Here is a 14,156-nt window from a genome sequence, read left to right as displayed (position 1 = left end):
GACAAAACTATATGGTTTCGTGTGCAAATTTCAGATGAAAAATGTCAGAGATAAACATCACAGATAGAAATGTCAGAGGTAAAAATGCCAGATGTAAATAATAAGTGGTAAAAATGCCAAAGTTAAAAAAAAAAATAACTTCTGACATTTCACATTTTTATCTGTAACATTTTACCTGAAACGTTGAGAGTATTTTTTTTCTTAAAAATAAAATTGAATGGATAAATATTTTCCGTTCAATGTAAGCATATTCACCATAGTTTAATTGATAGTTGAATGAATAAATAAAGAAATATTTCCTTTAGCTATAGACCAGTTCCCTAGTGTACTCAACGCAAAATGTATGATTTTTCGACCCACAAAACAGTCTTATTTGAATACTGTTGCTAAAGAGGTAGTTTGGATGTAGACCAGATCCCTGGTAGCCTACATGCCTACTCAACGCGAAAAGTATGGTTTTCAATGTCAATGATACATAAACAAGTCTTGTTTGAATACATATTTTGTTTAAGAGGTAGCTTGGCGATAATGTAGTCAAGCATATATTTGCGTTGAAGACATTTGTGAGGAAAAATGAACTTAAAGCTACGTTAATTATTGCTCTCATCTAAATAATTTCTTAGAGTATGTAAATTTACACACACACACAGACACACACACCCACACACGCACCCACACACACATACACACACGAACACTCATAAATAAATATATATATATATATATATATATACATATTTAGTTCATTCTTAACATGTGAAATTATGAACATTTTCACGATCTGTAAGATTCTACACCAACCATACAATAATAATAATAATAATAATAATAATAATAATAATAATATTTAGCTTTTATATAGCGCTTAATACAATGTCTCTAAGCGCTTTACAAATATAGTATTACCCCGGTCATTAAATTCGGTGCTTGCCCGCACACACTGTCGTTAAACAAATCACTTATACCTTTAAACAAAACGTCACTCTTTTCTAAAAGCTAGATAGAGATAGAATTCGGTACTTCAGATGGATGAAGCCAGAGGTACTTCTCTTCTCTGGTCTTATTTCGTTCGTCGATTGTATTACCAATTTGTTTGAGTTCAGCGCGGAATCTGAAATAATAAAACAAATTCATATGAAAATCTCGTTGTTTTTTTTTCAATTTCGATTCAATTTCATTTATTTATCATCCGACAATGTAAAAACATATATATAACAGTTATGAATACATAAATTGGCAACCTATTAGATGAAAGGATACCTTCAGAAAAATCACAACGCTTGTAAAACAGAAGGCACCTAAACATATCATATGAAATTATACCAAATCAAAATATATAAACATTAAATACCCTATAGGGTATATTATACAGACACGCCCCACCCCCTTCAACAACACAAACAAAATCAGACATAATGAATAAAATAACTTTGGGTTGTTCTGATAAATATTTTTTTGTAAAATACCGGAGGGGGTGCTTCACAAAGATCCTAAGTTGAACTTATCTCGAAGTTGGACTTTGAAATCATGGAAAGCCATTAGCATCCTTGAACATGTTTTGTAAAAGTTATTTTAAAAGGCATAAAATGTTGATTCAAATTATTCATATTTTCCATTATCATGAAAGATTTCATGTTCTTGATGTGGAATTTATAAAAAGTCTAAAAGAGTTAAATTTTCTCTTTTGAATATATTTTAATTTAAGGCTACAAATGGCTCTCCATAATTTTTAAGTCCAACTTAGAGTTAAGTCCGACTTAAGATCTTTGTGAAACATCCCCATGGAATAATAAAAGGTGCTCACCTCTCCAAGGCTTGGAGACCGTTAGGATCATGCATGTATTGGACCTCGAAGTCTCCTAATGGCTTGTTGTCACGGCTGCTGAGGAGTGCTGTGATGGCCATGGTCTGTAAGGTTTGTTTCTTGCTTGGAAGCTTGTCAATAATATCCTTCTCACACAGAGCAGTCTGATGAAATAGATAAAAATAGATATATAAATTTATAAATAAATAGACGACTATATATATAAGTAAGTGAATACAAACATACATAAAAAGATAAATAAAATTAGACGGTAATATTTTGTTTATACTTCCCCGGGGGGTAGCCTCATCGGTATCAATGCTGCCCTTCCTGCGGGCCTACCCGCGCATTTGCCAGGTGCCGATTTACTCATGGGTGGAGAGTGGCAAATGTCGATAAATGACTTACCAAGGGGCTTAAGTGACGGGCTGGGATTCGAACCCTCATCCCTTGGATTGTAGTTGTATAGTGGTTCATTCACTGGACTTTCAATCCTAAAGTTGAAGGTTCGATCCCAGCCCAGCACTAACGTCCATAATTCGCCAGACATTATTTCACACTTGCCGTTCTCTCTCTCCAGGTGTAAATGACGATCATTATTATCATTGTTATTACTATTATTATCAAGCACAATTAAGCATGATTAATACTTAAGAACAATTGGAAAGTGGGCCTACAATATAGACCTAAGATCTTGAGGAGCAAGCAAGACCTCCCCCTTGTCACCCTCTATCCAGGTGTAAATGACTATAATTATTATCATGGTTATTACTATTATTACCAAGCACAATTAAGCATAATTAATACTTAAGCACAACAGGAAGGTGGGCCTACAATCTAGAGTTCTATGCCTAAGATCTGGAGCAGCAAGACCTATCCCTTACCTTGTCATGTGGTGGTTTGCCGCTCAACCAGGCGGGGTAAGATGGCGGGAATCCGAAATTGTCGTACTGACCGAAATTCACCGCGGCATGATTAGCGGTGAACATGAAGATGAAGTCGGTAATAACGGTTGTGATCTCTCCCGATGTTTCCAATCGGCCACTGTTCGGAAATCCCTGAGAGTAATAACAAATGGAAATCGTAGTTTGATGTGGCACTGCAAATGCATTGGACATTAAATCTGAACCTTTGCACACGAAGCATAAGGAGAAAGTATGGCGCCCAAAAATGAATGCAAAATGTATAAAGATATTGCTTTGAATAACTGGTGTTCGAATCGACACCACTCCTCGAATACACCGGGACAATGACAAATTCAAAACAAAGGGATTTTAGTGTATATCACAATAACGAAATACCTGTGATATTCTTAATAATAATCTTTCGAAGGTGGCTATCTCTTTTCCAACCGCCCTGTTAAGTGCCTTCTTTAGTGCATTTATACAATCATTACTGTTAGAAATGCAACCCATCGGGTTGAAAATTGACACCTGTTTATACCAGTGTTTCATCGCCAGACCGACTTTAAAACGACCGATAACTTAGCAAATCAGGGCACTGGTTTTTTCAAAAACATTTTCTCGGTATGCTCTCGGTCTGGGCAGCATTTCACGAAACCTTTATAAACACAATTTCGCCAACAACTCATTGAAATGCTTGCATTCACATTAATACTAGATGGTATGTCGGTAAACATATGGTGATTTCTTGAAACGATACCTAGCTGGTGTCGGTATTATCGTTTTGTGCAACCAGGGAGTACGGTTATTATATCAAGGGTTCTGTAATTTCTATTACTCATGAATTTCTTGTATAGTTCATGCAGTTATGCAGTACCTTGATATCAGCTGTGATGTCTCCCTCACACTTCGGCTGACCGCCCAAGAACCACGCCCATTCTTGAAGCTCCTCGTCGCCAGCAATCTTCTCAGGAGAGTCTGGAGAGAGAATCCACAGGGACCAGAATAGGAGACATGAATGTGATGATTTAACGAGAAAATGTGTTGGTTCACGAGGTAGATGCATGTATAAAGAAGACACTTTTTTATAACTATTTTGTGTACCCTCATGCGAGTATTTGAAGTAGCCATTTGGTTTTTGGTCAGTATTTTAAACGGTTTCTAAAAAACAATCATCAAATTTGTCAGGCCTTCTGGTAAGTTGTTGGTATCTATTACAATTTCAAGCAATGTTTTAAAATTGTCATTTAAAGAGTAGCTCTAACCTTATATCAATTGCGATTAAAAGTTCATGATACTGTCCATTTTCGAGAATTTGTTTATAGTGACGACGTAGGCCTACCATAATGGTGTTCCACCACTTGTTCCACTAAGTGATATATTGCTTTGTGTAAGAGCAAGGCGTCATCACGGTAGTGGTAGTTGGGTAGAACTTCTGGATCAGAGACTCCTCTGCCCTGAAGGTCAGCATGGAGGGAGCCCTCTACGTCAAGACGATGAGTTGCAAAAGAACGTTTGACAATCTCCGCCATGCCTACTGGTCCTATGTTCATGTTCGCATCTGCGAAGCCTCCCTCTCCCATCAAATCACTCATGGCTTTACTGAAAAAATATTAAAATCGAGCGTTATTCAAACATACTCTAAACGCTGGACAAAAAGTAGCACTGAACATTGATTATACATGATTTCTGTTAAGAAAATGCAACTGTGTTGTACACTGTAGAGTGTAGACCTTTGTTAAGTCATTGTTAAGTTTTATTGTTTTACTATTATAGTACAATGCAATCCCATGTATTTTTATTTGTCATCAGAAATGGCCAATGGGATAAGCCGGATTATCATAAACTAAATATTTTGGTTCTCAAAAATTGATTGATGTAAATGATATCTAGTTATTAAAAGTCACACCAAAACGATATTAACCGGGAAATGACGAGCATAGTCATTGACAGACATTTGACAAATTTATTTGAGAGCAAGAAGGCCGTAGAAGATAAGGAATGAAAATTGTTGTCAGATGTAAACGGGGATCACTAATATGCTATCACTATCACACTTGTTTTGCTTAGCCCCGTACTTTCCTTAGTCCTAGACTAATTATTTTGGCTTTTCACACAAGCTGTTTTGATGCCGTTACTATAAGCGCATTTTCCGTGATAAGAAAATTCATGCTCTACTACAGTGCGTCCCAGAAAAAACGAAACCGAGAATTATCTATGTTTTATCATAACTTAATCACAATTATAATTGATAAATGACACATTATTTGGAAAGCTGAGATCCTCCTCTTTCATTTGATGCAACTCATATAGTGCATATTTCACGCATGAGTGATTAAAATAAATTTGAAGAGAGGAAACCGAAAAGTCATTTGGCGGGCGGTATCTGAATTTCATAGAGAAAATCACATTTCTAGAAAGTTGAGTTTCTGCCCTTTCATATGACACCTCAATCAGGAAAAATGAGCAAGATATGACAAAGTTCTGTTTGTTTAAAGTAGTGCTTGCATTTCCATAATTTTATCAAACGAATTCGTTTTCACTGGCTGCCTGCTGTAGCAACTAGCAGAATTGACAACAGACTTAACTCCGTTTCGTTGACAATTAGCCATGCATGAAGTCTTTCATCTACGGTTTTTACGGAAATATGTTTTAAAAATAGAACAACTCACTTATTGATGACAAGTAGGTAGAGAAAATGAGGAGCAAGAAGACGGAAGATGGGATGGGACGGAGCCAAGTATCGATGCGTTGCTATGACGACTGATTCACCGAACAGGTGCGTGAATCCAAGATGACTGGCCGACTCATGCACTGACGAATCGGCCAAGTTGAAATAGCATTTTGCCATCAGCCAAGTATACTCAGGATCCGTTGGATAAAACACCTAAAATTGAATATTGAAGACAGAATACTCAACTTTTTTTAAAATGAAATTCAATAGAAATATATGTTTGGCGAGTAACAAAGAGGTTACGTCTTTAGCTTACTCTTGACAGTCAACTAGGTATAATCTAATAAATTGCAACATTCGCTTATTTTGAATATCGGAAATAATCGATTGATAATCATTATTGCAATTTGGAATCAATACTGTGTATGTCCTAAGTTTGGTAGAGGTTTGATAAAGAACAAAATGCTAATTCGCGTGTTGTTATGTTTGATTAAATAAGTTGTCTTCTTCGTTTGATTACCTACTTTTTTGTCAAGATTCCGTTTCTCAAATCGATCAAAAGTACAGACCAAAGTAGCGCACATGACGGTTTACATGACGAAATAGTGAACGGAAATAACAATCAAACAAGGGTTCTTCTAAGCCCTTGATGAGAACGTTTACAGGCAGACCTTGATGCAAGATAATTTTTAAATATCCTAAATACTTTCTCAAAACAACAAAATATTCCTTGTTACTTTTGTAATATCAAATTTGAAGAAAAATTACTAGATTTGACTGAGTAATTTAAAGAAAAATACCGGATTGTCTGGAGCTGGGTCTTGGTTTAACTGGATTGCGACTGGCATCAAATATTTGTCCTTGTTGACGAAGAAAAGACACAAAGGGGCACACATCTGGAAGAAAAAAATCAAACGTGATTTAAACAACGGTTTTAATTGTTGATTAACTTGTTTGACAAAAACATTTGACAACATTATGCTCAAGAGTCAAATTGAATTGAATGAAGAGAATGCAATAGAGAATATGTGATTAAAAAAAAACATTTTTGAGAAGATGTACATTGCAATCTTAACAATGGATCAATTTCCGTCAATAAGTCAATAAATATTGTAATGTTTTATCTCTAGTCTACTTTTTTTTCGTAAAAAAGGTTTCTCTCCAAGTTGAAGATATTGATCCAGGCATCAGCTGACAAAATTAACCCGTGTTTCAATACCATTGGTTGTCGGCGACCTAGTTTCGTAAAATGATGCCTTTGTAATGCTGGCACATCTCTTTAACGAATAATTCATCAACATTTCGAACTGTTTACCTCTCTATCGTCTGTACAAGGCAACCCCTTCAGGAACTTGTAATCAATGATGAAGAGACGTTTGTGCTCGATGGCATCTTTGGTCGTGAGCCCTTCGAGTAGGGGCTCAAGATCACTCTCACTCACGGCAAAACTACGCGGAGTGATGGAAAAGAAAAATACATATCCTGAAATAAGCTGTATTTTAAAGTCAGGGTATTTTACCGACATTGCTACCACTGGTTTTTCTGTAATGTATTTGGTGAAGGCGTACATAGATGAATGACCGGGGTGATAGTATATTTGTAAAGCGCTTAGAGACATTTGTATTAAGCGCTATATAAAAATGAAATATTATTATTATTATTATTGTTAATTTTCCGGTTTTTGTACCCAAGCACCATTACGCGCGCATCATGCAGCTGGTGATGCATTGTGGGACATGGCCGTCGACCCATCGAGAAATTTTGGGCAGGAGATGGCAGTATCGGAAGTAGTGTCAGTAGAATACCTCGCCTTTAAGATATAGACGGAATTGTAGGAAGGAGTTAACATGTGAATAGTGATATATATATATAAAAGTGCGAGAAAGCCGAAAGCCCGTAATACAATTTTAAAGTACAGCTACGTCTCACGTTCCTAGACCATTTTCTTCACGCCTATATATAAATATACATTTCAGAACCATGCGTTTGAAAGGGCACTAAAGATTTACAGTATCCAGAAATATGTAAACGGGCGGTGCCGGTGTCCCTTCTAGAGGGGGCGTACATGTTAGGGGCGTGCGTCGATATGCTTCATCCTATGCCTGATATACCATCACATTTCCTATATACTTGTTTAATCTCATGGGACCTGTATTACATAAATCCTACTCAGAACGTTAAACATTACCCCTCAATAATAAACAAGATTAGTTTAATGATAAATATATCAAGCCATTCATTTTTAATTTATTCTTTATTTAAATATGTTGAATCAAAATCTTGATAGTAACATATTTATTGTGCTCGAAAATGTTAAAAGGTGAAATGACTGTATTTATGAACAAAAGAAAAAGTAATATGAAAAAGAAAAGCAGAAATTAACATAAGCACAGCATCGAATTAGTCAACGCATGTTCACCGGTATGCAATGAGGGAGAAGAAGGAGGAGGACGAGGATGAAGACGAGAACCATATAAAAAGGAGGCAGAAGAGGAGAGAAAAGGAGAGGAGGAGGAGAAAGAGGAGAAGAAGAATGATAAGAAGAAATATAAACTTACTTCTCTGGTATCTCGGTACAAAGTCGAATCATTGCTGGGTTGCATCCCGCCAATCTCTGATTGCCGAATTCTTTGTCTGACCTCCAGTTTTGCACTCCCTTCAAAATATGATTTAAAAAGGATTGATATGAGATGTTCATGAATGATAGCCACGCCCACTCTGCCAATCATCTTTTGTGATAATAACGCCAAACTTCTCGGTAGAAATTTGAACAAGTAGTTCAATCAGTTTTCTTCACGCATTATTACTCCAGTTGATGATCTTTACTTTATTGAACCGCCAGGGGCGGATCTAGCTTTTTGCCCAAATGGGGGGGGGGGGGGGTTAAACCGCCGAACCCCCCCCCCCCCCCTAGATCCGCCCATGACCACAACTTCTTTTGACAAGGCCCAGGCACTCCGAAGAGTAGGCCTAGTTACAAGCAGCAACACTAATTAGAACTCCAAGCCGATCATTTTCAAAATATCATCCATATGACAATAACTAAATATCATTTTAGTGACAGTTGAATTAATATTAACTATAAATGTGTCCGTTTCACACAATGCCTCATTTTGATTGGCGCATTAACTCCGCTATCAATCCTTTGAAAGTACTATTTGAACGTACACTGAGCAAAATGCCCCATCAAATACCTTACCATTGGCGTTGGAAAGTGGGGTTCTTGATAAATCTCCTCTATTTCCTTCAATGATTCCCACGTCTCTACGGTGAAATTCATTATTGCTGCTTTACCAAGTAGCTTGACTCCATTCCCGACCAGATCAAACTGTAATAGTAATAAGAATACTGAAAATGAAATTTTGTGATATTGTTTTATTAATTCAACTCACTCCTAGACCCTAATCAAGTGATTGGTCTAATGTAGTCACGTGTGATCATTTATTAAGACTATCTCACGATGTGTTCTTCTGTCGTGCAGTTGATTCCAGTACTATCCAACGCAGCAGCATCCGGTGGTAGAGGTTAGTGCTTTTACGTTATAGCACTGCGCGTAAACGTGTAAAGAGCTCTTGAACTCAGTATGCCTCCCAAACATTCGATTTAATTGACATTGATAATAGCAGGGACCAATAAATAATCTATATTTAAAAAAAGACTTCTTCTTTTATCAAGGAACAAGAAGCTAGGAGATTCGCTGTATAAAACACATAATACATGTTTTGATTCGTTCATTTAACGATATATCTGCTCTCGTTGAGGCTGTGTATGCATATCATACTCAGCCTGATGGCTTTGTACCATAGATGCACACATCTTCAAATCAATTGCGGATAGATTGTCTAATAAAGTCATGCGCATGCATCACTTCTATAAGAGATATTTTGGAATCTAATACGTCCGCTGCTGACTGTCAATAACAACTTTACAAAATTGAAGTGCGATTCTGATTTTACAAACTTACCGTCGAGCTAATGGAGAAGTTTTCATCTGGTGGAAGATCCTTGTACTGAAAGAGAAAAATACCATAAGCATTTACAGAAAGTCATCGGGATTCTAATGTTCTTTGTGTGTATAAAATACCGAGTGAGTCAAAAAAAGTTTACACCTAGAAAATTGCTAATTATTTTTTAAATCATCTATGAACAGTAAATTATTATACATCTTATGAAAGAGTGTTTTATCCCGAATCATTTGGTATCATTTTTGTGTGGTATGTGTTCACGTTTGGATGAACAGGTGGCATTGTTTGCGAGAGTGTAAAAAATCGACTTGCGCCAAAGTGATGCCTACAGTATGTATGATGTTGGGATTAGCGGAGTGATGAGAGAATGGATTGAATGTATCAAATGAAATGCATTGCATATGTTTTTTGCAAAGGGCAAAGTCACACACACCCACACACGCGCGCACAATGTTCGTTGATATTTGATATTCGATATTTGATATGTGTACGTGGCATGATAAATTTTGTTAGGGATGTTATTTGGATCTGCAAAGACCGAATTAATACCCAAATCCCAATTGTTTTATTCACACATCACGTAGGCAACTTTGGCACAAGTCGATGTTTGCACTCTCGCAAACAATGCCTCCTGTTCATCCAAGCGTGAACACATACCACACAAAAAGGGTACCAAATGATTAGGGATAAAACACTCTTTCATAAGACATATAACAATTTAATGTTCATCGATGATTTTTTTTTTTAATAATTAGCAATTTTCTAGGTGTAAACTTTTTTTGACTCACACTGTATAAGTTGCCCTATCATCTCTTTTTTTATTGATTTACGTTAAAGACTAGTGATTGGTATACGTAAAAGCACATGAACACGCTTGTCCAACTGATGCTAACTAAATATAACCTTCCTCCCCCCTCCCCCTCTCTCTGGATCCCCCTCTTTCTCTCTCATCATCATCATTCTCACCCTCATCATCATTATCATCATCATCATCTCCCCCCCCCCTCTTTCTCTTTTATCGTTTAATCATTATCATTATCATTATCATCATCAGCAGCAATTATCCTTATATTTTACATAATTATGCTGTCATTTATTTGCCCATTCCGCAAATAATTGTATAAGGTTTTAGGAAATATGAACATTTAAAAATTTATCTTTTCATTTTTCTATAGTAATGTTATGTATATTTGCTTATTTATGACTAATTGTCAGAAAGTACTTTTTAGTATTTTATATTTGTCATGTTTACCGAAAATTGTTTAAATGTATACACAATGCAGAATAAAAGCAATTAAAATCAAATCAAATCTCTCTCTCTCTCTCTCTCTCTCTCCTTTTTTCCAATCTTATCGCGGTATTCACTTGACTCTCAATCTTCCGTTGGAGGGTTCGATTCTGACCCTAACTATTCGTCCTTTGGCGAGATTTTAATCCACAAATGTTACTTTGAATTTAAATTGAATCGGATTGAATTTGCCACTCTCCACCAAGGTGTAATTCATCAGTCATACCGCCAGACCGACCCAACACCCACTCCAAACCGACCGATTCTTTTCAGTTCGGTCTGTTAATGTCGGGCTAGAGTCGATCTCGTCGGTGTTACTGAGGTATAAGAGGGAACCTGGCAATTACTGAGGTAATAATACATGCAATAGCAGGTCTATCATCAAGAACAACATTAATGATGATAAGACTTTCCTTGGTAAACATAACTATTGTTTTTTGTTCATGTTATTATTAATCATTATTATAATTATCAACATCTATCAACTGCTCTCTTTTAATCCCTTTCCATTCTAGATGAAAATGTTAATCTATTTCATGAAATTGAAGATGAAATTAAGACTTTTAATAGAATCTCTCTTTTTTTTAAAACTCTTTTGAAATATATCTTTCGCGCTTTCTTGCCCTCTCTCTCTCTTAACCTTTCTTTCAACCCTCCCTCACATGTTCTCTTTCTAAGTTTTTGATATGATAAAGCTATATAGTTGATGAGGCCTTATAACAATTCGACCCTTCCAAAGGCTTGTTCACGTTTGCTGCAACGCGTACAGTAGAATGAATAGCAGGTGGGAATGCAGAAAGTACCCTCGCGGAAAACCGCCCCTGTTTATACCGCCACGCTTTACCGCGGTCTATACGTGAACAAGCCTTGATTATAATAAGAGAAACATCCTTACCGTGATCATCCCTGTTAGTTCATTCCTGACCGGGACGTACAGATCTCTCTTCCTTTTGAGCTCGTCTTGTCTCTGTGCCACGTTCTCGTCATACTGTGGAAGCTCGGCATCGTACTCCTTCAGTTTCATCGGGGATTCGGGATCAACCCAGCGATGGACGGGAAACATGTGCACTCTCTTCGTCTTCATGTTCAACATCTGAACAATCTCGCAGAACCAGGTGTCTCCAAGCCCGGCTCCGTTCCGCGACAGCTCTATGTGGACCGGGTCTCCAAACTTGCGATTCTCAAACACAATCTGCATCTTATCCACGTGACCGGACTCGAAGTCGTTTCGGAACAGGTTACCGAGCTTGAAATCCGAAGAACGAAGTCCTTGCTCGTTATAGAACGCAACCGAGACCGTGGCGTCTGTGCCCATACCAAATCGATCACCCGTTTTTACGAACAAGGTGTATTTTGTGCCACTGGATGTCTTGGTGCATGCGCTCCCCATGATGAATTTCTCTCCAAGAGTATTACTCAAGTGGGTACAATTACTGTTAGAAAAGCTCAAATGAGTACATCACACATCAGAGAAAGTACATAAAAATCTTGTTCAGAAACGTCCAGTATTTACATCAACTCATTCAGGTCTGATAATTATGAAGTATTACTTTTTTTGATCGATTTCAACTATGCATGTAAGCTTTCTGGGCTATATAATTTGAATTTAAACTCCAATAAGAAAAAACATTATTCTGCCAAGTACCTATAAAGTTAGACTGCTCGCAAGATGGGTAAACACAGCTTTATATAATATTCGACGTTGCGTCGAGGTCGATATAATTAATATACAGTGAAGATAATGAACCGCCTGGAGGACCGAGTATCAATAATACTTGGTTGAGTACATTAAATCAATACAAAACAAGGCAATCCCTTGATCTAGTTGCAACGTAAAGCACCTTTCAATTCACTAAACGTCACGTAAAACATCCAAGGCAAACGTTCTTTTGTCATCTATACATACCCTACGTGACTGATATTTCCATCAAAGTATTTTTTTCAAGATTCCGATTTCTTGTGATTCAAGGCCCTTAAATGGCCCTGGAGAAGATGACCGAATCGAGTTTCGGTTCATTGAACAAGGGACAAGAGGCTTCAAGGTTAGAGTTCTGCTCTATTTCTTTCACTTACATCATGTGACATGAAACGAAAGACTAATATGTATGTGATTATATATGTTTAGGCCTATGTAAATGTGTGTATATATATATATATTTATAAAATGTGTGTGTTTATGTATTATATATGTATGTCTATATTATTATATTCTTATACAAAATACCACTTCTACTATTACTACTACTAATAACAATAATAATCATAACAATGAGAAGAATAATAATGATTATGACAACAACAACACTAACAACAATAATTATTATTATTATTATTATTATTATTATTATATGATTATGATGACAATGATATCAAGTGCAAAGCTCTCTCCAACGCAAGATCATTTATAACCATTTACGAAAATTTTAAAATTATGAACGGACACGTTTTTGAAATGCATTACCAATCAAAAACGTGTCTGTTGTAACAGCAAATGGCGATATCCTTCAAGATATTCAGCTTTTTAAAAATCGTTCATATGGCATAAATAATAGGCTTTAATACGGAAAAATCTAAATTATGTTACAGACCCAATTAAGATGTCAGTATATCTGATGATAGCGGGAGACAAGACATCAAATAAAACAAAGTTTTGTCAATTTATGTTCACAGTTCCATAGTACAAATCGATAGTTATGAGCTTCCGGGTGCTCCGCCCCCTGGACGCTCATCTGGCCGTAATGCCCCTGGACCCCACGCCAATTTACGCTCCACTCTACCTGATCGTAAATACTTTACCCCTCCCCCCACCCCTCCCACTTTGAAAAACATTCTGCGGGGCATGCAGGCATTTACATGTAAGAGTCGGATGGTGATGCGAATTTTCTGTTTGCAATTGAAGTCTGGCCCCCCCCCCCCCCCTCCACCCCCAAACCTTTTTTGCTCATTGCATAACACTGAATCAAATATTTTTTTTGAGAATTCAGACAAGGATTAAGAGTCGAGAACGGTACAACGAATTGTCTTCTTTCTCTAATAATTATTGATTCGCGCGAAAGGGGGGGGGGGGGGACTTTCCCTCTCTGCATCCACCCCCCCCCCCCCTAGTTGATTCGCCCCTCCCTAAAAGAAAATCCTAGCTACGCGCTTGACACAGTGTCAAACCGTTTTATATATCCGTGAGCTGGCTGACTATTACTTATTATTAACTAAGTTAAAGACTTTTTCAAGCCCTTTCGTTTTGAGTGAAGTTCTAAATTAGTATCATCTTTAAAATTCCGTTGGAATTTAACCATTTCATTTTTGTGGCCTGCAAAAGGGATATAGTACCAATTGTTTTGCAATCATCTCTTGCTTGTTATCTTGGAGCCACCGCGTCTTTTATCATATCTCTTTTGTCCTCTCTCTCTCTCTCTCTCTCTCTCTGTGTATATTATATATATATATATATATATATATATATATATATATATATATATATATATATCTAGCAATCTATCTCTCTCTTTCACCCTCTTTTTCTCTTC

At 36.8% G+C, this 14,156-nt stretch overlaps 1 protein-coding gene across 1 annotated transcript; it reads right to left on the bottom strand.

The window, feature by feature from the left end:
• Nucleotides 1–996: 996 nt before the first annotated feature.
• Nucleotides 997–12,022, bottom strand: LOC574670 (allene oxide synthase-lipoxygenase protein). Its single transcript, XM_030997315.1, has 12 exons — nt 11,528–12,022; nt 9,345–9,389; nt 8,580–8,708; nt 7,939–8,036; nt 6,696–6,828; nt 6,181–6,276; nt 5,379–5,593; nt 4,049–4,308; nt 3,584–3,684; nt 2,689–2,862; nt 1,805–1,968; nt 997–1,111 (listed from the first exon to the last, which is right to left on the bottom strand). The coding sequence occupies exons 1-12, from the start codon at nt 12,020–12,022 to the stop codon at nt 997–999; spliced, it is 2,025 nt and encodes a 674-aa protein (XP_030853175.1).
• Nucleotides 12,023–14,156: the final 2,134 nt, after the last annotated feature.

This window comes from Strongylocentrotus purpuratus, unplaced genomic scaffold (assembly GCF_000002235.5).
Source record: "Strongylocentrotus purpuratus isolate Spur 01 unplaced genomic scaffold, Spur_5.0 spur5_scaffold_4, whole genome shotgun sequence".
NCBI lineage: Eukaryota > Metazoa > Echinodermata > Echinoidea > Camarodonta > Strongylocentrotidae > Strongylocentrotus > Strongylocentrotus purpuratus.
The sequence above is the reverse complement of the archived record's forward strand: the minus strand, read 5'-3'. Positions and strand labels throughout refer to the sequence as shown.